Source organism: Notamacropus eugenii, chromosome 6 (assembly GCF_028372415.1).
Source record: "Notamacropus eugenii isolate mMacEug1 chromosome 6, mMacEug1.pri_v2, whole genome shotgun sequence".
Classification (NCBI taxonomy): Eukaryota; Metazoa; Chordata; class Mammalia; order Diprotodontia; family Macropodidae; genus Notamacropus; species Notamacropus eugenii.
The window spans coordinates 92928489-92953217 of record NC_092877.1 but is presented as its reverse complement, the minus strand read 5'-3'; the positions used below and the strand labels follow the sequence as shown (position 1 = coordinate 92953217).

General features: G+C 38.5%; 1 protein-coding gene across 1 annotated transcript in view; it reads left to right on the top strand.

Annotated features, from left to right (window-relative positions):
* Positions 1-15164, top strand: part of TMEM156 (transmembrane protein 156) — a 57881-nt gene extending 42717 nt beyond the window's left edge. The window contains exons 6-7 of the mRNA XM_072620494.1: positions 11768-11884; positions 14509-15164. Of these exons, the coding sequence (XP_072476595.1) occupies positions 11768-11884; positions 14509-14513 (122 nt within the window). The 3' untranslated portion in view covers positions 14514-15164. The remainder of the gene's footprint in view (positions 1-11767; positions 11885-14508) is intronic.
* Positions 15165-24729: the final 9565 nt, after the last annotated feature.

The window sequence follows — 24729 nt, the reverse complement described above, 5'->3', positions numbered from 1 at the left end:
ATATGAATACATACATCCTTCTCTGAGTGTTTATAGTCTTTATTTCAGCCAACATAACAGTTTATGTTTTTCTCACTGGCTGTGATAATTTTAAAATTTTGTTCACATATTGCACAAAAGGTGAATGCTGTTTTAAACTCCATGTGTGTAGGCGGGTATAAGGAGTTTGAATAATGTCTTACTTTCCATTTTTACTAAAATTTTTCTTTTCTTTTTTTTTTATTAATTTATTTAACTTTTAACATTCATTTTCACAAAATTTTGGGTTCCACATTTTCTCCCCTTTTGTCCCCTCCCCCCACCCCAAAACACCAAGTGTTCTAATTGCCCTTGTCTGCCAATCTGCCCTCCCTCCCTCCCTTCCTCCCCACCCCTTCCCTTTGGAAGGCAAGCAATTCAATATAGGCCAGATCTGTGTAGTTTTGCAAATGACTTCCATAATAGTAGTGTTGTGTAAGAACTAATTATATTTCCCTCCATCCTATCCTGACCCCCATTACTTCTGTTCTCTCTTTTGATCCTGTCCCTCCCCAAGAGTGTTGACCTCAAATTGCTCCCTCCTCCCCGTGCCCTCCCTTCCATCATCCCCCCCACCCTGCTTATCCCCTTATCCCCCACTTTCCTGTATTGTAAGATAGGTTTTCATACCAAAATGAGTGTGCATTTTATTCCTTCCTTTAGTGGAATGTGATGAGAGTAAACTTCATGTTTTTCTCTCACCTCCCCTCTTTTTCTCTTCACTAAAAAGTCTTTTGCTTGCCTCTTTTATGAGAGATAATTTGCCCCATTCCATTTCTCCCTTTCTCCTCCCAATATCTTTCTCTCTCATTGCTTGATTTCATTTTTTTTTTAAGATATGATCCCCTCCTCTTCAGTTCACTCTGTGCACTCTGTCTCTATGTGTGTGTGTGTGCGTGTGCATGTGTGTGTGTGTGTGTTATCCCACCCTGTACCCAGATGCTGAATAGTTTCAAGAGTTACAAATATTGTCTTTCCATGTAGGAATGTAAACAGTTCAACTTTTGTAAAGTCCCTTATGACTTCTCTTTGCTATTTACTTTTTCATGCTTCTCTTCATTCTTGTGTTTGAAAGTCAAATTTTCTTTTCAGCTCTGGTCTTTTCATCAAGAATGCTTGAAAGTCCTCAATTTCATTGAAAGACCAATTTTTCCCCTGAAGTATTCTACTCAGTTTTGCTGGGTAGGTGATTCTTGGTTTTAGCCGTAGTTCCTTTGACTTCTGGAATATCCTATTCCATGCCCTTCGATCCCTTAATGTGGAAGCTGCTAGATCTTGTGTTATCCTGATTGTATTTCCACAATACTTGAATTGTTTCTTTCTAGCTGCTTGCAATATTTTCTCCTTGATCTGGGAACTCTGGAATTTGGCCACATTGTTCCTAGGAGTTTCTCTTTTTGGATCTCTTTCAGACGGTGTTCTGTGGATTCCTTGAATACTTATTTTGCCCTCTGGTTCTAGAATCTCAGGGTAGTTTTCCTTGATAATTTCATGAAAGATGATGTCTAGGCTCTTTTTTTGATCATGGCTTTCAGGTAGGCCCATAATTTTTAAATTGTCTCTCCTGGATCTATTCTCCAGGTCAGTTGTTTTTCCAATGAGATATTTCACATTATCTTCCATGTTTTCATTCTTTTGGTTTTGTTTTGTGATTTCTTGGTTTCTCATAAAGTTATTAGCCTCCATCTGTTCCATTCTAATTTTGAAAGAATTATTTTCTTCAGTGAGCTTTTGAATCTCCTTTTCCATTTGGCTAATTCTGCTTTTGAAAGCATTCTTTTCCTCCTTGGCTTCTTGAACCTCGTTTGCCAATTGAGTTAGCCTATTTTTCAAGGTGTTATTTTCTTCAGCATTTTTTTGGGTCTCCTTTAGCAAGGTGTTGACCTGCTTTTCATACTTTACTTGCATCTCTCTCATTTCTCTTCCCAGTTTTTCCTCCACCTCTCTATCATGATTTTGAAAATTGTTTGGGCTCTTTAAGACCTTTTCCCAGAATTTATCCCATTGAGTGGGCTGGGATGTAGAAGCACTGACTTCTGTGTCTTCCCCTGATGGTGAGCACCGCTCTTCCTCATCAGAAGGGAGGGGAGGAGAAACCTGCTCACCAAGAAAGTAACCCTCAATAGTCTTGGTTTTTTTCCCTTTTCTGGGCATTTTCCCAGCCAGTGACTTGAGCTCTGAATATTCTCCTCACACCCACCTCACCTCCGGATCCTCCCAGCCCGCGCTTGGGGTCTGAGAATCAAATGCTGCTTCCCAGCCTCAGTGCTTTGGGCAGGGGCAGGGCTGCTATTCAGTGTGAGATTGAGTTTAGGTGCTCAGGTCGGGGCAGGGCCGCCTCACAGGCTCAGTTCCCTCAGGGGGTTTATGCAGAGACCTTCAAGAATGGATCCAGGCTCCTGCCTGCTTGGGGAGCCGCGGTCTGCTCCCACCTCCACTGTTGCCTCCCGAGGGGGCCTGAGTTATGGGGGCACCCCACTCCCCTCTCGACCCGCCAAAGAGACCCTCTCACCGACCCCTGTCACCTGTGGGTGGAGGGACCCGCGTGGCCACTGGAAATCCCGTCCCTGAAGCCTGCTCGGATCTTTTCCTCTCGGTGCCGCGGCCACGGCAGGGCTGTACTCAGCTCCCAGTCCCGGCGCCCAGTCTGTGGTGCTAAGGACCTTTTGTGAGAGGTTTGCAGGTCTCTCTGGAACAGAAATCTCCCTCGCTCCAATGTTCTGTGGCCTCTGGGTGCAGAATTCGCTGTGAGTTACTTCTTTGTAGATGTTCTATGGGTTGTGGGTTTGGAGCTATGTATATGTGTGTCTTTCTACTCTGCCATCTTGGCTCTGCCCCCCTATCCCATCTTGGCTCCGCCTCCCTATCTAAAATTTTTCTATGCCTACAACGTGGTGTATTTTATGTGGCTACAGAATAAGTTGCATGAATGATTTTATAAAGATATAGGGAAAAATAAGTCCTATTCTACTGTACTATGGAAATTTTAATACCTCATCATGGTGTGAAGGTGACCCTAGGTTCTTAACAGCTATGAAAGTAAACAATAAACTCTGACAGGTTTTACTGAGATGGAAGAATGGTCATGACAACAGATTGTGCCTACTGTCTGAGAACCAGCCTAACTAAGTAGAAAAAAGTTTATCACTAGTAGATTAGTTGGTGGGTGCTGAAAACTTTGAAAGGGCTAACAGTGTTATATGATCCTCTTTGGTTTCCACAATTTTCAGTGATGGGAGCTGAGTAGTGGAAAAGGATACTCTAGGTGGGGGATCTGGTGTGGCAGAATAAAAAGGTTTATAGACTTGGAGACAGGAAGACTTGGACTCAATTCTCTTCTCAAACACTTAAGATATTGGACAAGTCCCTTATATTTTGTTGGCTTTTGTTCCTCCTTTGTAAAATGAGGAATTTTGTCTAGATGGTTGGAAAGTGCCTTGGAGCTCTAAATCTATGATCACTTGATCAGTAAGTTACTACATTACTGAACAATTTCAAATTGGACATTTTCACTATAAGTAAAACCAGAAGAAATAAAGAAGCTGAAACTAGATCACGGGTAGCCCACAAGTTCTCCTTGGAAAAGCAAATAAAGAAGGTTGGTAGAGAGTTTCATTGTGCGCCCAAATTCAAAAAGAAAAGTGATTTTATGGAATGCTCCATCACCTGGTGTAAAATAAACTGTAGAATGCAGCATATTACCAATCATAACTTTCGTGGAAGGAGTAGTGTAAAATATATCATTTGGAAAATAGATGATCAGAAAAGGAGTAATGGCTGTAATGTAGCAAAAGCAAGAAATAAGACAAGAAAGAGCTGAGAAATGCAGTAGTAACCAAGGAATGTTTAGAGACCTCAGCTGAAGACCTCTGGTCTATTATTATGCAGATCTTTCATAAAGGATTTATGAGAGGACATGTCACAGGATTAGAAAGTTTGGCTTCACAGAGGAAATAATCCCATCAATGACATCTTCTCCATTGACATATTTAAGTATTCAATAATTCAACTGAATTAAAATATAAAAGCAAAGTGATATCACAATAGTATTATTCTGTCAATTCAAGTCATATATGTTTTAAGTGTACATTTGTCTTTCGTTGCCAAAGAAGACCATGCCATTGTTATCTGTACGGCAATGTAGTAGGTGTTGGGGATACAAAAGGTTAAAATAACATGTTCCCTCCCTTTCATAAGTTTACATTCTACTGGACAGGATACAAAATATACTGAGATAAGTAAAATGCAAGTTTGTATGACTGGGGTGGATGGGGGAGGCAGATAAAGCCAAAGTGCTTTAGCAAATTTGAGGGAGGGAGAGAACACTGTCCCATGTTACAAAAAAAAAAAAAAGTCAATTTGGAAATTTAACTCCAGAAATCTACCAGATTTATTTCTGAATCTGCTAATTCTTTAGGTTTGATTTATGTTACGAAACTGTACTAGTGAATCTAGCCTAGGACAAATAAAATTCACTTGGAAACTAAAAAAATTAATAAAGAAATTTTAAAAATTAAATTGATAAATTAATAAAAATTTATAAAGAAATTTATATAACTTACTTAACAGGAACTTAATGTGATCCATTGTTAAACATTTACTATATGGTCAGGCACTGACAAAAAAAATTTTAAATGTAACCATGTTAAGATACTTAATATACTTGTTTCGCTTCTACCTCTTTAGAACAGGTGTGTAAAAGAGAAAGAAAAGCATGTGAATAAGCAAAACCACTAGCTCATTTCAAGGCACCATATACATTTTATGTAATTGGGTCGTTGACCAGAATTACTGGGTTTAGATCCAGAAATCTTGGGTTTATGGTCAGCTAATTGTAGTTCGGCTAGGCAAATCACTTAAGCTCTCTGATTCCCAATTCCATCATCTTTAAAATGAAACAATAATGCCTGCACTATCTACTTCATAAGGTTGGTTGTTGTGGATAATATGCTTGTAAACCAAAAAACAACATTCATAGGAGGTATGAAGGAGAGAGGGAAAGAAGGTTATATATATAATCTGGAAATTTGTCATTTCCACATTGACAAAGTTCCAGCTTTCACACATACGTAGCCAAGAGAGTCAGTAATGACTATGAATGCCATTAGCCCTTGGGGTGGATGGCACTAGTCCTAGGGATAAAGAAAAGAAAGACAGAAAGGAAGAAAGGTGGTAAAAGAGAAAAGGAGTGGTATAGTTAGAGAAAAGAAATAGAGGAGGGCTAGAAAGAGGAAGGGGACAAAAAAACCCCAAGAGGTGCATATGGCTGAGTAGGTGGTACTTGTAATAGGTCACCTATCCCTGTTATATATCCCTACTTGTTCTCATCCATCTGGTTCTGGAAATAGAAGGTGATCTAGTTTTCTTCTGAAAGACTGATGCTTGGCAACATGAATCCTAGCTACAAAAAATTAGAAACAACACTAGACAAGCCGTCTTATGCCATGAATATGGGTGTGAACTATAGCAAAGACAACTAAATTTCAGTGTGAAACAGTAGCTAAATATCATGAACAAGTGCATCACCTAGTAATTTAGAGTTGCCATTATCTGGAGCCCAAATCGAGAGCATCAGTGCAAGGTTAGCATTTATAATATACTTGTGGCTGATATTTGAAAACAGGGATGGAACAGGTTTCAATTTCCTGCAGGAGGGAAGACAAATTACTGATGCCAGATGTCCTGCAAGCAGGCAACATGAAAATTTAATTTTTCACTTGCTTAACTATAATATTTATGACTCTTATAATTCAGATTCATATACATCAAACAGTCAAAGTTATAACCATCTGCTCTATAAGAGTGGATTCCAAAAGAGGAGAGTGGAAAGTTTCCTTTTTTTTTTTTAAAGGAAAACTTTTTGACTTTGATGAGGAGTAGGTAGCTACAGACAACTGGGGACAAGTACATTTGCTAATTAAACTCTAAACTTTATATATGGGAAGAATGTATACTACTTTTTTTTATCACCACGTACCAGTGTGCCATTGGCAAATGGAGTAGGAAAAAAATGATAAATCTTTCAAGGATTTCCTATCATTTGTCTTTATTCATAATACCCATCCAAAAGCAGAAAAATAATGAAAGGTGTGAGCAATTCATTAATTTCATTACTTCACTAACGAGGACATTTTAAATGGGAATGTAATAGTAGCTTAATCATTGGTTCAGCGTACTGACTACTACAGATGTTTCCATTGGATAAGTTGTTCAAGGAAAGCCTTAGTAGCAGTTATTCTTCCAAGGCAGACAAACAAATGAAAGTCAGATATTTTAACATTCTCATTTAATTTACACACAATCTAGACTTGGAGCAGATGGGTAGGTTTAGGATCACTGGTCACAGGACAGATGGAGCTTTGGGAATGGTAGGTGGTGAATTTGCATTGGCAAGTCAAATGATGGAAATCTGTCCTGTGATTCCATAGTCTGTTCTTTTGCCCACAAAGTGCCACTTGCCATGGAATGTCTCTCTGAGTTGAATGAAAAGGTCAGAACTATGCATACGCTTTGCTGTGGCTCGGCTGAATTCTCATGTCAGTCAAGAAAGATGTTAAGATTTGAGAGAGAATGGTTGCTATGGAATGGAAAGGACTCATGTTGAAAGTTGGCTGTACAGCAAAGAATTTCAGCAGAAAGGTTTAAAAAAATAACAGTGCTAGTTTCCAAAGAGGTTTTGAATATATTATCCTTGACCAAAGAAATCTGTGAAGGTAACTTGAGCACCACTGCTTTTGGAAAGGGTGCTTATGTGAAAATTAAATACTTGAGAATCTTCCAAGAATTTCCTATTGACTTTCATGATGCCCCTTCCACTTCTTGCCCTACACTCCACCCCCACCCCACCCCAACCTAAGCAAGTGGGGAAAAGACAAAAAAGGTTAAATAGTAAGCAAAAGAACCCAGAGTGTCATTAAAAAAGAGCTAATAATGATTTTTACAAATAGAGTGCATTTTATTTATCAAAATATTTTACATATATTATGCTATATTATCCCAATAACTATATAACTTGTATGACCTTGGAAGCACCTCAGACCTTAGTTCAAATCTGATCCTACTACATACTATTGGGGTGCCTTCAGGCAATTTCTTCATCTGTAAAATGAAGGGGTTGGATTTTACCTAGATGATCTCTAAGGTTCTTTTCAGCTCCAAGTATTATGATCCTCACTATGTCAGGGGGATTTAACTCCATTTTATAGGTTAGAAATTTGGAGAGAGGAGAAAGAAAATGACCTTGAACTCTTTTCTCCTAGGTTTCAATAATCTCTTCTTAAATTCACAAATCAAAAAAAAAACAAGCTAATCACCTAAGTCATAGAGGTGAGAAGTAAACACAGAGGAACCTAGTATGCCTGCAGTGATTGCATTTCCTTGTCTCTAATTCCTAAATCTTTAAGAATAAGATGGAGAAAAAAGGACAGGAATATGTACTCAGTGGCCATGAAAATACTGTATGATGAATTGAGACTAGAAGCCAGAATGCCAGATGCCATGGATTTCAATTTCTCCTGCCCCCACCCCCCTTTACAAAGTGTGCTCTGAAAACAGGATTAAACACAGAGAAAATAAAAATCTCACTGGTGACAGTGATTGGGGCTTTATCTGAGAACATAATAGGAATGGAACCTTATTTTTAATCAAAGGCTTTGCTGCTGAGAAAATAGTTTTGTCAGCTAAATTCAGGCAGGGCAAGCAAAACAGTGCCTGAGACTGTTCCTTTTTCTAGTTCTTTTAAGCCCTCTGATAAATTCAAAGAAATGTTTGATTCAGAGTCTTGACCATTTCTATGTGAAGTCCTTGAATATTTCTTGACTGTTTCTGTTGCCCAGAGAGATATATAAAGGATTAGTGGCAGAGAGTTAATGGTATTAGGGGATAAGGGTGTTTTTTTAGAAAAGCAATTTTTAGAGGGAAACTTATCACTCTAGACTTTTAAAAGAAATCTGCTTATCTTACATATTCTCAAGAAAGGAATTAGAAAGACAGCTCATATTTGGTTTTTGTTGAGTTTTATAGAGTTTTAAATATTATCCTATCTTGTATCTGGGAGCTGCAGCTCCCAGAATAGAGTGAGAGACTTTGAGAATAATTTAAAAAAAAACCCAAACCTACAGGCACAGCAGGGCATCTTTTGATTGTTTCTGTATGTGAACAATGGTTTGTACTAGAATTCAGCCTTAGGTTTGGTTCTGACAGGTGTCACTTTTCTTCCAAGTACTCTTCTGGTACTTGTAAACTTCACTATAGTTTGCTGAAGTTACTAAACAATACTAACTGATAATAGTCATACTTTAAAATTTCCAAAAACGCTTTAAATCTACATAGCCCTTAAGGTTTTCAAAGTATTTTACAAATATTATCTCATTTGGTCTTCATAACCCTGGGAGGTAGGTACTGCTATTATCCCCATTTTATAGATGAGGAAACTGATGCAGACAGTGGTTACAAAGGATTACAAAGCTGGTAAATGTCTGAGGCAGGATTTAGCATCCTGATTTCAAGCTCAGCAGCCTATGCACTACTTAACTGTTAGCAACTGATTTAAACCTTCCAAAACAGGTGGTTTTGTCCTATTTTTAGACATCTATAGATAGAGATGTTAAAATCTCTTACCTTTAGTAGTTTATTCTAGTGCTAATTATTTTTTAGTTTTTTTAACCAAACTTCCTGTCTTGCTATACCTTAATACAATTGTTCCTACTACTAATACCTTATATTTGTACAGGTGTCCTTCAGAACACTTCTTATAATATTGCTTGAATGCAAGATATCTTTGGTAACACACCACACCAACTGCACCAATCACATCTTTCCAAAACTCTTTGGATTCACCTGAAAGTTTAATTCTTCTGAGACTGCAGCGTTCTGAAATTTGTAGCCAGTAGAATATTGTTGAGAGATTATTGAATTTAAAATGATAGACTCTAGTGGCAGAAAATATTTTGGAATCCTTGAAAGAACTGGACTGTTTCCAAAATATGACCAGTTTGCTCTCTTTCTCTTAGTCAATTTTTTGACCCAGCTCATTGTCCAGTTACAGTGTCTGCCCAAAATACATGTACTAATGATCTCATTTGATCCAGCTGCATCTCATAGTCTGCATAATTGCATATTTTTCAATTGAATTTTTTCCCAAGTACATTACTAGGTCAGCCTTTTTGAGTGGTCTTAGTTTCACTTAAGAAGTCCTGAAGTATTCTGGGACTCAGCACAATGTCATCTGCTCACATAAGCATCGTCAGTAGAACTTGATCACCTACTGGTAACTCTTCCTTTTGACTTTCATACAAGCTATTCTTCATAATAGTGGAGAAATATCTTTAGCATCTCCATGTTTTATGCTTGGCTTGATATTGATAAAGAATCACTAACTAAAGTTACCTCTAGGGTTATAAAATATCAAAGATAAGAAAATAGGTTTACATGTCACTTGTTATCAAGGACACATGACATTTGGTCTCTTTTTTGTGTGTTAATACTCTGTTACTTTTCCTTTCTAGGGAGGATCTTCCCTCTTTGAGATATCTTGAAAAGTAATCACTGAGTGCCTTTAAAAGGAAAGAGATAGTATAATTTTAGGATTATGGGAACATAAATTTAGAGCTAGAAGGGACCTTAAAGAATTCATAGTACAGTCCTTTCATTTTTATAGCTGTGGAAAATGAGGCTGAGATTAAATGAGTTGTCCAAGGTAAGACAGGTAATGGCAGAGGCAGTATATAGACCATAGGTCCTTTGCTTCCAAAGCCAGAACTCTTTCCACAACATTTTATGACACCTCTAATCCTATTAGTGGTTAACTTGCTGCAAATTCTTTTGCATGAGTCTAATTCTGAGCCCTAAGGAAGAACAACATATTTACATGTATTTGTTATTCATTTTAATTTTTCTTTTTTTGGGGGGATTGTCTTTAAAATTTTTCATTTCCAAATTCTTTCTCTCCCTCCATTTACTCTCTCCCCACCAATGGAAATGACAAGAAATATGATACTCATTATACATATGAAGTGATGCAAAACATATATCCTTGTTACAAAAAGAAAAAAAGCCAGAAAAATAAAGAGAAAAAATATACTCCAATCTACACTCAAAGTCCAGCAAGTCTCCCTCTGGAGATAGATATAATTTCTAATCTTGAATTCTTTGGAATTGTTGTGGACGATTGTACTGATCACAGTTAACTAAGTTTTTCACAGTCGTTTATCTTTACAATGTTGCTGTTACTGTGTGTACTATTTTCCTGGTTCTCACTTCACTTTGCTTCGGTTCATATAAGTCTTCTGAGAGGTTTTTTTTTAAAACATCATGTCTTACAACACAACAGTATTCAAAAACAATCATATACATAGTTCGTTAGTCATTCCCTAATTAATGCACGTTTCTAATTATTTACCTCCACAGAAAGGGCTTTTGCTATTCATCTTAGAGTATGGGGTATTTGAAGAAAGTAGGTGAAGCAGTGGATAGGGAATTGAATTTGGAATCAACAACACCTGACTTCAAACCTTGCCTTAGACACTTGCTATGGAACCCTAGGCAAGACAACATAATTTAGCCTCAGTTTCCTCTTCTAAAAAAAGGAGAAAATAATGGCAGCTATCTCATAGGATCCTTGTGAAAATCAAGTAAGAAAACATGTGAGACCTTTTGTAAACTTTAAAGTGCTAAATAAAAGCTCATGTAGTCTAGTTGCTATCTAGGCACTACTTAGCAGGCTACAGGATCTGGTGACCTTTTCCATTTGCTGTCCTTTGCCTACCATTGTGGTTTGCCCAGATCTCAGCTCCTGGGTGACCAGGCTTCTCAGTAGGGAATAGGCTCCCCAATTCTCACATTCTTTGACTCATGACCCCTCAACTCTGGCTGCTTTGGGGACAATTCTATCTTTGACTCTAGTCTAGGGTTTCCCCCAAATGGAAGGGGGAGAGAGTAAAATAGGTACCAATACATCATGTAAATCAAGTGTAGGACACTCTTTTATTCTCACACAGAAAGCAATTATAAGCATGAGACTCATAGAATTCATTAAGAGAACAATTTTAAAAAGATTTAGAAATTTAATTTGTAGTCAGATTAAAATCTGCTGGAAGATGGTAGTAGGCTTCATCAAGACAATGCAATTTGGCATTTCTGATAATTACCCATTTTACATTTCATCCCTACTGAGCACAGCCTGATTGGTTACCAAGCATGATCCAAGAATAATCTTTTCTGGTGGCTACTCTCTCTTCCCTCGGCACCTGTGTGCTTATGGCTACTCCAGTGGACACTGTCATGACTACTTCTCTTGCTTCCTAAGACTTTCTGAAATCCATGAGTTCACCTGGACTTGTCCCAAGAATCTAGGTGGCACAGTGGATGGAGCTCTGGTCCTAGAGTCAGGAAGAGGAACCCTGAGGGGCAGATCATGTCTTTGGTAGATCCATGGAGTTTTGGCTCTGCAGTCAATTAAAAGAACTCTCTTCCTAACCCAGTACCAGCCTCTTAGTTAAACACGGCTGGAAACAGGCTTCCTAATTTCCATGTGGAATCCGCAAATACTCTGTATGGCCCCTCGGCAAGGGTAAATCTGAGCATTCTTCCTGTGCCACACTACTGTATGTTATTACTGTCGTCATCTGTCATCATCACCATTGTCATTGTCATTGTCGTAGCCAACATCATCATCACTGTTATTATGATTTGCTTGACTTAAAGTGCTCTTTACTAAGATGAATTTAAACGGCTTTCTTCTGTAAACCAGGGGCCACGAAGCAGAGAGGACCCTCCACTTTCACAGGGGCAAAAGAAGCACTCCCTCCCATATCAGAACTAGAACATCTTTTCTGCAGTGAGTTGGAAAGATCAGCATTCACAGTGAGTGAGTATTCAGTTTTCTTTTTCTCATTATTGAAGTGAGTGGGTAAAACCATGTATATTGTAATGCTTCAAGAATTTACAGTCTTATCCCTGTGAATGAATACTCCATTCTCCATATAGGTAATTATTCCCCAGGTTTATAATACAGTATAATGAATTATTATGACCCCACCCTCCCACCCCCAAGTGGTCATGTGGCCTATCAGAAATATAACTAGTTTTTCAGACTTGGGCAAGCTTCATAAGAAACACCAGAGAGCAAACAGTGCTAAACTTCAAATCAACTTAAGACAGATCCAGTGTGTGTGTGTGTGTGTGTGTGTGTGTGTGTGTGTGTGTGTGTGTGTGTGTGTGTGTACAGAAGGTTCTCAATACTTTCCCCAGGAGCAGTGAGAGGGAACATAATATGAACCATGGTATTGGGAGAGGGCATCAACTAGGGTCTGGCAAGAAATGGACCATCCATTAGTTTTCTATTTTAACTAGTTATCCTGTTAAACTAGATAAAACAGATGCTTTCATGTTGCTTTTGTGAATCAAAAATACCCCCTAAATTTCGGTGCTTTGGTGGCAGAGTCCTGGTTGCACTGCCCTAGAAACAGCTCTATGTCCAGTACTCAAAACGTTCCCAGCTTCTAAAGTTTGGAAGAAGCTACGGTCACCTCCAGACCACAATGAGGTCACAACGTAGCACTATAGTGGAGAAACAAAAGTATGCTTTCCTCAAAATTACCTTTGTTATGTGGTCAGAAGGTAAAAGGTAGCGACCTTGGAAAACCAGCTTCTTATGAATTAGATGACATGAAACAAAATCAATATTTCTTCAGAGTGCCACAACTGATCGATAACTAATCTTTTCGTTTGTTAAACTCTATGTGCCCCTAAAAGACTTCAATTCATCCCTGGGCACTATATCCCTGGTTGGAACCATCATTTAGATTTTAAACTGCATGCTAATGGTTGCTTCTGTCAAAGGGTAAGGAAGGGAAGAGTATGTGCAATATTCACTAAGGATTTATTTTTTTAAAAAGGATTAAAAATAATTTACTAAGTCCTCCAGCCTAGAAATCCAGATGAATGTGTTCCGCGTGTATTTGTATCTAGTGCTGCAGTCAGCAGGTTTCACAGGAGAATTTCTGTGGACCTCTATTCCCAAAATAGAAAGCAACCTTAAGGCAATAGATCTATGGCCTATACTAGTGAGTTAGTTAAGTGTCTCTGATTATAGGCTGCTCAATAGCTCAAGGGATTTATGGAGGCCCACATCACTGAATACAATAAAGTATCTAGGCTCAGAGCTTACAAGGATCTGTCACTATATTAAATCTAAATAAAAATTTTAAATAGAAAATCTGCACTATAATTTCAGCACTCTTTGGCTTGTCAGGTGAGCATGATTTGCTTCACGTGGTAGAAAGTCTATCTTTTAGGATTATGGGCAAATCGATTTTTCATTCCCCAATTGTGGAAAAATGAAATCAGCTGTGGTCAGTTGTGAAGAGGATTTAATTATGGGGAGATAAAGCCTTTGCTTTACTATCATGAGAAAAACCATGGAAACAGATCTTTCTTTGTGTGGTACGGGCTGAGCCCAGAGTGTGACTCGTATAGCTACAGCCATAGGTTAAATATCTGGGTGTATGAAGACAAAAATTGAGTAAATGTGGGCAAGGAATTATTCTTAGACTTCAGCTGATTGGGTGAAAGCCTTTGATGAAGAAGTTTTGGGTGATGGGTGAGTCAAATGTCTTAGGAGAGCCCAGAAATAAAGTTCTGTCAGACTTAGAAATCCCTGGGCATGACTGATTCCAATAGGCAGATGGCTGCTTTAGGGAAGACCTACAGGCTTCAAACAGTCTTTTGGTCAAGAATGTGAAATCTGGAACTATCTCAACCAACAAATTACCTTAGTTTAAAAAGCAGTATAAACAATTCCTTTAAAGTCCTACTAATAAATCTGTGAGATTTACAGGATAGATAATGCCCTAGGGAGGCATTGCATTTGGTACTCCATTAGACTCAAATGGAATGGATTAAAGTATTTAGAGCCGGAAAGGACCCTAGAGATGATTTACCTTTTGTAAACTGTCTTTTCTCTAGATGATCGAACCTTGTAAATATATTTTGGATTCAGTCCAGTGGAAAGGAGATTGGACTTTCTGACACCTTAGTGGAGTGACTTTCTTGATAAATCTGAGGAGCCAAATACCAACTTAGAAACTTTGGTTTGGGGACCAAGAAGGGGTTAGAGAAATTCATAAAATTATAGGAATTTCTAAGGGAAGACAATTTCTTATGGACCTACTTATTAACTATCACAAAGGCTGAAATTAGAGAAGAATGTCTTGGAAATATCATCTGGTTGTCTCTCATTAAATTCGCAAAGACCTTTCTTTAAACAAAGGGAGGGGATGAGGCTTTTTATAGCTTTGTGGTCTTGTGTAACCTAGGCAAGTAAAACAAAATTGAACAAAAGAGAACCAGGAGGTGAATCCCAAGAATGAAGTCTCTAGACTAATATTCTAAGCTTAGTAAATATCCATCTCTAAATTATATTTACCAAATAAATTGCATTTAACAAATGCTTTGTAAGAATAATGTTTTCCATATAATTGCCTTTTACAGGTTAACCTTTTGAGAAAATCAAGGAATAGACTGACTGCTTTGGATAATTTGGACTTTTGGGAAAATACCTGTGTTTTTTCTTTGTTGCAGAATATTCACCTTGCAAATATACAGTATCTTGTTTAGAATATGCATGAAAGCAGTTAAACAACTGAATGAACTGCTGAAAAAATACTTAAAGAAGAATTATTGACCCTTAAGAAGAAGGGAATAGTTATTTCTTCATTTAAGTTCAGTTGTGGAAAAGCTGATGAAATGCAAGGAATGATAAGAGCATTTTTATTATCCATTTATTAATCACAATATAGCTGATGGCAACCTGAAGATCTCAACTTTGAAAAATCAGAGATTTAATTGATAACCTTCCAAGAAAGATCCAAGATTCTGAGGTCTGCTTCTTCTCACAGTCTCATGATGCTGGTTTGTTAGTCTTTAAGAACTGCGCAAATGCCTCCTTCTGTGTTTAGGCTTCTGCAGACTGATGGAATGGAATGGTTCCTACTTGGCAAATTATTTATGGACTCATCTGTTGTTAATTTGTAAATCTATTTGCATTTCTAAATCTCATCAATTTGCCTAGATTCCTTTTGGGCATTGGGGAATGTTTCAAAACCCAAAGATGCCTACCAAAAATAAATTTAAATGAAATACCTTAACATTGGACTCAACTTCTATTCCTGGCAAAATTCTGTGATCTTAAAAGCTAAAAGAATAGTTTGTTAGTATTTGTCAAAGGAAGCTGGGATCATTAAAAGGCAAGATGGCTTCATCAAGACCAACGTTGTACCAGACTCACCTCTCTTCAGACACATAGTAGATTGTTAAAAAATATTTTTTAAATTGAATCTCAGCCAGTCAGTAAACATTTATTAAACATCTATTATATGGTATACATAGGGCTAAGTCCTGGGTTTACAAAGAAGGATAAAAGACAGGCCCTGCTCTCAAGGAGCTCAGAGTCTAACAGGTGGGACTAAATGCAAACAACTACAAATAAACAAGTTATATAGAGATTAAATTGGAAATTATCAATAGAAGGCACTAGAATTGAGGGGGTTAAGGAAAGGCTTTCTGTAGAAGGTGGGATTTTATTTGGATTTGAAAGAAGTCAAGGAAATCAGGAGGTGGAAATGAAAAGGGAGAGCTTTTCAAACATGAAGACAGCCAGTGAAAACGCCTGGAGGCAGGGAATGGAGTACCTTGTTCCAGCAAGACCAAGGAGGCCAGTGTCACTGGATTTGAGGAACAGAGTACATAGAGTGTAAGAAGATTGGAAAGCTGGGGGTGGAGTGAAGGAGAAGGACAAGTATGAAGGGCTGAAAATGTCAAAGGATTTTATATTTGATCCCAGAGGTTCAAGACTGATAGTCATGGAATGTCATAATAAAGTTAGATATCAACATAGCATTTTACAAATTTTCTCATACTCTCTCCTTCTGTACAAGATGGGGAGAGGTAGCTTAGATGATAGTATGGTTAGATGGATTCAAAACCATTGAATGATCCTGATTAAAAATGGCTAAATAAGGTAGCCATTAATGAGTTGATGTCCCCTTGGAAGATGTTTTGTAGTGGAGTACTCCAAGGATCTGTCTTTGTCCTGTCGTGTGACATTTTTAATGAACAGCTTGGATGAAGACACAGAAGGTGTGCTAATTAAATCTGTAACTGACGCTATGATGGGAGGGGTAGATAATGAACTGAATCATGATAATCAGGACCCAAAAAGGTTGTAAGGCTCTCCTTACCAGCCAAACCCAATGGCATGCAACTTAAGAGGCAAAAGGGCAAAGTACCTTACATTTAGATTTTCAAAAAATCAACTTTAAAAGTATAGCATAGGAAAGCACAGAGAGACACCAGTTCCTGGAAAAAAGAGGAGGGTTGTTTGTTTTTTTTTAGTGAACTACAAGCTCAATTTGCATTGGTAGCATGGCACAACCAGCAAAAGAACGGATGAACAAACCATATTCTGTGCTAGGAGAGCCAGCTAGCAAGTATCTGGGACAAGATTTGAACTCAGGTCTTCTTGAATCCAAGTTCAGTTCTTTATCCATATGTAGTGTTCTTTGTTTTCTGTGGAAGGCAGTATATTACAGTGGAAAAAAACACAGACTCTGGAGACAGAACTCCTAGGTTTGAAGTCTGCCTCTGACATTTACTATGTGTACGACCTTGGGCAAGTCCCTTAATATCTCAGTCTCAGATTCATCACCAGTAAAATGAAGAGGGTGGACTACCTGGGCCTCTGAGGTGCTTTCCAGCTCCACTCTATGATTATAAGGCTTCCAAGGCCAAGAGTAAGAGTAAGGAGGTGGAAGCTGAAGAGAAGTAGATTTTAGCTTGACAGCAGGAAAACCTTGCTGACAAAAAGAACTCTTCAAAAGATAGGCTGAGTCATAAGCCAGTGGGTTCTCCCTTCTCTCCAAACAGAGACTGAGTCATACCTTTCTGAGGATGTGGAAAAAGGAATTTTTGTTCACATAAAGGCTGGCCTGGATAGACTCCCAATTCCCTTCCATCTTTGAAATTCCTGAAACTACTAATGAATAAAACGAGTCAAAGCTGGGGTCTCCTTATGAGGTATCACAGTGAGTGCTGGATGAGGAGTCAGGAAGGTATTGTTCAATCATTTCTCAGTCGTGGTCAAGTCTTCATGACCCCATTTGGGGTTTTCTTGGCAAAGATCCTGGGGTGGTTTGTCATTTCCTTCTCCAGCTCATTTTAGAGATGAAGAAAACAAGGCAAACTGGGTTAAGTGACTTCCCTAGGGTCACATAGCTAGTAAATATCTGTAAACAGATTTGAATTCAGGAAGAGGAGTATTTTCTGATTCTAAGTCTGGCACTCTATCCACTGCACCACCTAACTGCCAGTCAGAAAGACTTGAATTCAAATTCAGTCACAGACGTATAGTAGCTGTGTGACCCTGGGCAAGTCATTTTAACTGTCTGACTCAGTTTCCTCATCTGTAGAATAGGAATAATGATAATAATATCTATCTCCCAGAGTTGTTGTCAGGTAATATTTGTAAAAATACTTTGCAAATCTTAAAGTATGACATAAATCTTAAAGTGACATAAATGGTCACTATGTTGTTAGGATTATCACTCCATTATGATTCTTCATTCTCTTTCTGCTAAGCTATACTTCTCCACTTCTGCTTTCTAACTACTGTTTTCTTTACAATCTTTCTCCATCTTCCTCTCTCCTTTTCTCTAAACCACAATTATTTTAGACATGATTTGCTGCAATATGTTTAAAGTTCTTGTGTTGTTGGTTTTTTTTCAAAACTGACAAATTGCTTTGAGTTTAGAGACCTGTTGTCAGAAATAATCCTTTCAGGGATTTGGCATTTGGAAAATATAGTCATCAGTTTGTGTTCTTATAAGTAGTTTTTCATCTTCAAAGCATTCTATAAATGTTTATTCCCTTCCTACATGAAATTCATATTTGGAAAAAATGAGTTTGCTTTAGGGGAAACATATGTTCAAAGGGTCTCAAAACAATTATTTACTGGCTTTGAATTCTGCTCAACCTGGCTATATGTATTCAGCAATCCTTTCTTTATCTTTGGTTTATATGGATAGATGACTGTTTTTTCAAATTCCTTTCAATTCTTTCATTATATAGTACCTATGAAAATAAAAGACCCCACAAACTAACTAGGATTAGAGGTGAGGAATGGAGAGAGACATACAGAGGAACTAGTCATTGGTTTTCCTGTTGTATCGGTAAGATATCAGGCAGAAGGAAGGAGAAGGATGAATAAGTGGGTTAGTAAGTAATATTTCCCTATAGTTCTATTTAAATACAGACCATATGCACTTTTGTTTAGCACTGTTGCAAAGAAATGTCCCACCTTACAAAGGCATTTCTATGCCACATAATAGCAATACTTTGTTAACTTGTGTGGAAGCATATTTTTAAAAACAACGTTTTCTTTCAACTGAATATATTTAAAAATAATATTCCTCCAGTCTAAAACCTTTTCCATACTTTTCTCTTTTGGAAAATGTCAGTTTGAACATTTATCTCTCTAATATAGAAATACTTAGATTTATAATAATGTTAAATGGAAAAAAGATTGTTTCTGGCAGATATGTGCCTAAAATACAGGGTATTTTATTTTATTTTATTTTTAATTTATTTATTTAACTTTTAACATTCATTTTCACAAAATTTTGGGTTCCAAATTTTCTCCCCATTTGTCCCCTCCCCCGCCCCAAAACACCGAGCATTCTAATTGCCCCTATCACTAATCTGCCCTCTCTTCTATCATCCCTCTCTGCCCTTGTCCCCTTCTTCTCTTTTGTCCTGTAGGGCCAAATAACTTTCTATACCCCTTTACCTGTATTTCTTATTTCCTAGTAGCAAGAACAGTACTCAACAGTTGTTCCTAAAATTTTGAGTTCCAACTTCTCTTCCTCCCTCCCTCCCCACCCCTTCCCTTTGGAAGGCAAGCAATTCCATATAGTCCATATCTGTGTAGTTTTGCAAATTACTTCCATAATAGTCGTGTTGTATAAGACTAACTATATTTCCCTCCATCCTATCCTGCCCCCCATTGCTTCTATTCTCTCTTTTGAACCTGTCCCTCCCCAAGAGTGTTGACCTCAAATTGCTCCCTCTTCCCAATGCCCTCCCTTCCATCACCCCCCCCCCCTGCTTATCCCCTTCTCCCCCACTTTCCTGTATTGTAAGATAGGTTTTCATACTAAAATGAGTGTGCATTTTATTCCTTCCTTTAGTGGAATGTGATGAGAGTAAACTTTCATGTTTTTCTCTCACCTCCCCTCTTTTTCCCTCCACTAAAAAGTCTTTTGCTTGCCTCTTTTATGAGAGATAATTTACCCCATTCCATTTCTCCCTTTCTCCTCCCAATATATTTCTCTCTCACTGCTTAATTTCATTTTTTTAAGATATGATCCCATCCTCTTCGATTCACTCTGTGTATTCTGTCTCTGTGTGTGTGTGCGTGCGTGCGTGTGTGTGTGTGTGTGTGTGTGTGTGTAATCCCACCCAGTACCCAGATACTGAAAAGTTTCAAGAGTTACAAATATTGTCTTTCCATGTAGGAATGTAAACAGTTCAACTTTAGTGAGTCCCTTATGACTTCTCTTTGCTGTTTACCTTTTCATGCTTCTCTTCATTCTTGTGTTTGAAAGTCAAATTTTCTTTTCAGCTCTGGTCTTTTCATCAAGAATGCTTGAAAATCCTCTATTTCATTGAAAGACCAGTTTTTCCCCTGAAGTATTATACTCAGTTTTGCTGGGTAGGTGATTCTAGGTTTTAGTCCTAGTTCCTTTGACTTCTGGAATATCATATTCCATGCCCTTCGATCCCTTAAGGTAGAAGCTGCTAGATCTTGTGTTATCCTGATTGTATTTCCACAATACTTGAATTGTTTCTTTCTAGCTGCTTGCAATATTTTCTCCTTGAACAGGGAACTCTGGAATTTGGCCACAATGTTCCTAAGAGTTTCTCTTTTTGGATCTCTTTCAGGAGGTGATCGGTGAATTCCTTGAATACTTATTTTGCCCTCTGGTTCTAGAATATTAGGGCAGTTTTCCTTAATAATTTCATGAAAGATGATGTCTAGGCTCTTTTTTGATCATGGCTTTCAGGCAGTCCCATAACTTTTAAATTGTCTCTCCTGGATCTATTTTCCAGGTCAGTTGTTTTTCCAATGAGATATTTCACATTATCTTCCATTTTTTCATTCTTTTGGTTTTGTTTTGTGATTTCTTGGTTTCTCATAAAGTCATTAGCCTCTATGTGTTCCATTCTAATTTTGAAAGAACTATTTTCTTCAGTGAGCTTTTGAACCTCCTTTTCCATTTGGCTAATTCTGCTTTTGAAAGCATTCTTCTCCTCATTGGCATTTTGAACCTCGTTTGCCAATTGAGTTAGCCTATTTTTCAAGGTGTTATTTTCTTCAGCATTTTTTGGGGTCTCCTTTAGCAAGGTGTTGACCTGCTTTTTATGCTTGTCTTGCATCTCTCTCATTTCTCTTCCCAGCTTTTCCTCCACCTCTCTAACTTGGTTTTCAAAATCCTTTTTGACCTCCTCCATGGCCTGAGCCCATTGAGTGGGCTGGGATACAGAAGCCTTGACTTCTATGTCTTTCCCTGATGGTAGGCATTGTTCTTCCTCATCAGAAAGGAAGGGAGGAAATATCTGTTCACCAAGAAAGTAACCTTCTATAGTCTTATTTTTTTTCCCTTTTCTGGGCATTTTCCCAGCCAGTGACTTGACTTCTGAATGTCCTCTTCACACCCACTTTGCCTCCAGATACTCCCAGCCAGCGCTTGGGGTCTGAGATTCAAATTCTGCTTCCCAGCCTCAGGGCTTTGGGTGGGGGCGGGGCTGCTATTCAGTTTGAGATTAAGTTCAGGTGCTCAGGTGGGAGTAGGGCCACCACACAAGGCTCAGTTCCCTCAGGGGATTTATGTGGAGACCTTCAACAATAGATCCTAGCTCCTGCCTGCTTGGGGAGCCCTGGTCTGCTGCCACCTCCACTGCTGCCTCCCGAGGGGGCCTGAGTTATGGAGACACCCTGCTCCCCTCCCGGCAAGCCAAAAAGACTCTCTCACTCACCCCTGGCACCCGTGGGTGGAGCGACCCATGTGGCTGCTAGAAATTCTGTCCCTGAAAGCCTGCTGGGATCTGCTCCTCATGGTGCTGCGCGGCCAAGGCAGGGCTGGGCTCAGCTCCAGGTCCGGGGTGCCACGGACCTTTTGTTGGTTTTTCAGGGCTCTCTGAAACAGAAATCTCCTCCACTCTGTTGTTCTGTGCCTTCTGCTGCTCCAGAATTTGTTGGGAGTTCTTTTACAGATATTTTATGGGCTGTGGGTTTGGAGCTAGCATATGTGAATCTTTCTACTCTGCCATCTTGGCTCCTCCCCAATCTATTGACCAGGGTATTTTATTTATACGTATGTTTTTTCTTTGATAAGTAGTTACAATGCTTCTTTACAAAAAATACTTCCCTCAGTGATTGAAATAGGCTCTAACTTCCAAGCATGAGTCCCAGATAGAGACTGGTCCTGTGATTTCACTGAAATTCCTTGGTGAACAGACTCCTACCAATACAAGGTGATGTCTTCTTTGCAATTTATAGTCTTAGGGAGTTGCCTAGAGCACCCAAGATTAAGAGACCATCCTAAGATTGCACAGATTGTCTATGTTAGAGGCAAGAGCTGAATCCCAGTTTGAAGTCAGCTATCAACTATACCAGAGGTATCAGACATGGACTATGTAGCTTGCAATACTCCTAAGTGTGGTCTGAGCCAGATGAAGATGTAATTGGGAAATATTTCACAAAATAAATATACAATAAAACAAAGACCACCTTACATTTTTTAACTGTCACTATAGAGCCTAAAGAGATCCTTAGGTATGGATTAGTGGCTCCCATTTCTATTTGAGCTTGACACCATTGAACTACACCGTGCTGCCAAACTGATATTCCTAAAATGTTTATCTGACAATGTTCATGGTTCCTAAATCTACGTCTGGAAAGGATCTCAGAAGCCATTTGATCCAACTCTTCATTTTCTTGTCATTCAGTCGTTGCAGTCGTGTCTGACTCTTCAAGATCCTATTTGGGATTTTCTTGGTAAAGATACTGAAATGGTTTCCCATTTCCTTCTCCAGTTTATTTTTACAGAGGAGGAAACTGAGACTCCATGATGTCAAATGACTTATGCAGATAGTGTCAGATGCAAGCTCTGACCCCAGGTGCCCTGACTCCAGAGACAGGGAATGTTCTTTAAATTGTATCATGATGTCATCTCCATCTTCAACAATATTCAATGGTTCCCTTTTGCCTCCAGGATAAACTATAAAACTCCATAGCCTGACATTTTAGGTACTTTGCAATTGGACCCTCATCTACCTTTTCAATCTTGTTTCATTTAACTCCCCTTCAAACACTATCTACTCTAATCCAGCCTCCACCTCTATCCATTTACACAATTCCATTTATTCCTGGGTCATCTCCAGTCATCCTGATGAATGTCTGGTCACTGGATCCAGATAGCACAGGAGGAAAAAGTAAGGTTGGTGACCTTGCACAGCCCTCCCTCACTCAAAACAAAGTCAAGTACAAGTCATGTCATCACTTCTCTGATGTAGTGGTCTTCTTCAAAAGAACACAATTTACACAATTGATTTTCCATGTCTCGGATACATTCTTGCCTCACTTCTCCTGGAATCCCTAAGTCTCTTCATGTTCAGGTTGTTCTCCTACACAAGAAAGACTTTTGTCAGTCCCCTAGCTGCTACCTCTCTCTTCCTTTTGCAATCATAATGTTTTATTTTGTATATACTCATCAGTGTAAATGCTGTTTCCCTCAAGTAGGATGTCAAGTCCTTATGGACAGAGATTATTTTGGTTTTGGCACTGTACTCCTATCCTTTAGCAAATAAGTGTTCAATAAATATTTGTTTAATTGAAGTAGAGGAGTAACCACTTTTAGGACATCTTATAAAGATGACCTGCTGAATGGAATTCACTAAAGTTCACTTACTTCTTCACACAGGGGTAGTAATCGGACCTGTGTTTTACTGGTCTTGGGGACTCCAAGGTGAGGAACCCCTCTCTACCAATACGTATTAGCACCTCCTCTTTAACTTGTATGAGGGAATTGCCTAGAGCACTAAGAGGTTAAACAACTTGCACAGAGTCATACAGCCGCTATGAGTCAGAGTCCAGAACTTGGCCGTACTCTGTCTCTGAGACCAGCTCTCTCTCTACTCTGCCTCTGTGAATCTCTCTCTATTTCTCTAATTCCTTATTTCATTGTTTCATATGGGGAGACGATATTCCATAACATGCATATTCATTTGAACAGTTATTTCTATCTTCACTGAAATGAGTGTTAATGACAAGTAAAGCGCCATTTTGCTACAGAGAACGTTGGGCTAGGAAACAGTAGTCTTTCTCTTTTATTTTAACTTTCAGTGTGATTTCAATTTCAACCTTATCGTATAACATTACGGCTACTTTGAGGAAGAAATAAGATTATACATCAATCCAAGATATGAAGGCCTTCAATGATGCTTTCAAAAGCAATGAACCTGTTAGGTTATTTCATCATATTTGGTGTTTATCACTCCTGCTTAGCATTAATTTCCTGCTAATCACTGACCAGCTTCAATATTAATAGTGATCTCAATAGATGAAGACCAGTTGAGTAGCAGACTGGTAGTCATTTAAGAGCAAAGACAAAACTTCTTCAAGCCTCACTTCCCTTTAGAAAATGTGAAGTAGTCATTGCATTCCTCACTGCAGATAAATTAATTGATTGAATAGCTTTAAAATAGGGGAAAAAAAGAAATTTCATATTCTTTATGTTTGGTTAACATTTATTTCTCGTATTTTAATGACCAGGTCATAGTATCAGGCACTATAAAATATATCAGCAGGGACTACTTCATTGTCATGTTACCATCAAAGCTATAAACAGAGCAAGTTAGAGCTTTGTCTTTTATTGACATTGATGGAAACAATGATGGGTCAATTGGACCTAGACCCCTAAGAAGCCCTGAACTTTCCCACATACAACCCATCCCCTGAACTTTCTCACAATAGTGGTTCACCTGAGGCATCTGGCCTATCTCAGAATCACTGTGACTCTCCAATCACTTAACTCCTTTCATTGTCTGCACCTGGACCACCTCAGGCTATTTAACACTCCTTAATCCTATCCAGATCTTCTCACTGTTTTTCCTTGTTCAGATTCATTTAGAATCTAGTCTACTTCTCCTGGAGTGACAAATAAACCTTTGAATGAAACTTTGAATGAAAGAAGGCTTGAGTGGTTGAATTCTTTTGAGGCAGACCCCATGTACCCTTGTACTTCAGGGTTCCCAGCACCCCAAACCACAACAACCCAAATTTTGACAAGCAATAGAGGCTCACAGATGCTTCATGGGTTAAGAAAAATGCTAACTCATTATGCTGTCTTGGCCGCAAATGGTGGAATCCATTTTATACTTTATTATAGGAAGCAAATGGTTTTGGCAATACTGGGTAAATTACAGACCTCTTTTGTACTTTGCAAAGGTTATTGGTATTCCAATTCATTATCTCCCATGACTTTTCTTTACTTCCCATTCATTATTGCCCCTTGGAGTATAACGGAGCTGTTTGGCCAGAGTGAAGACTTATATTCATTCTACCTTAACACATTATTTATGTGTAGAATTTCATCA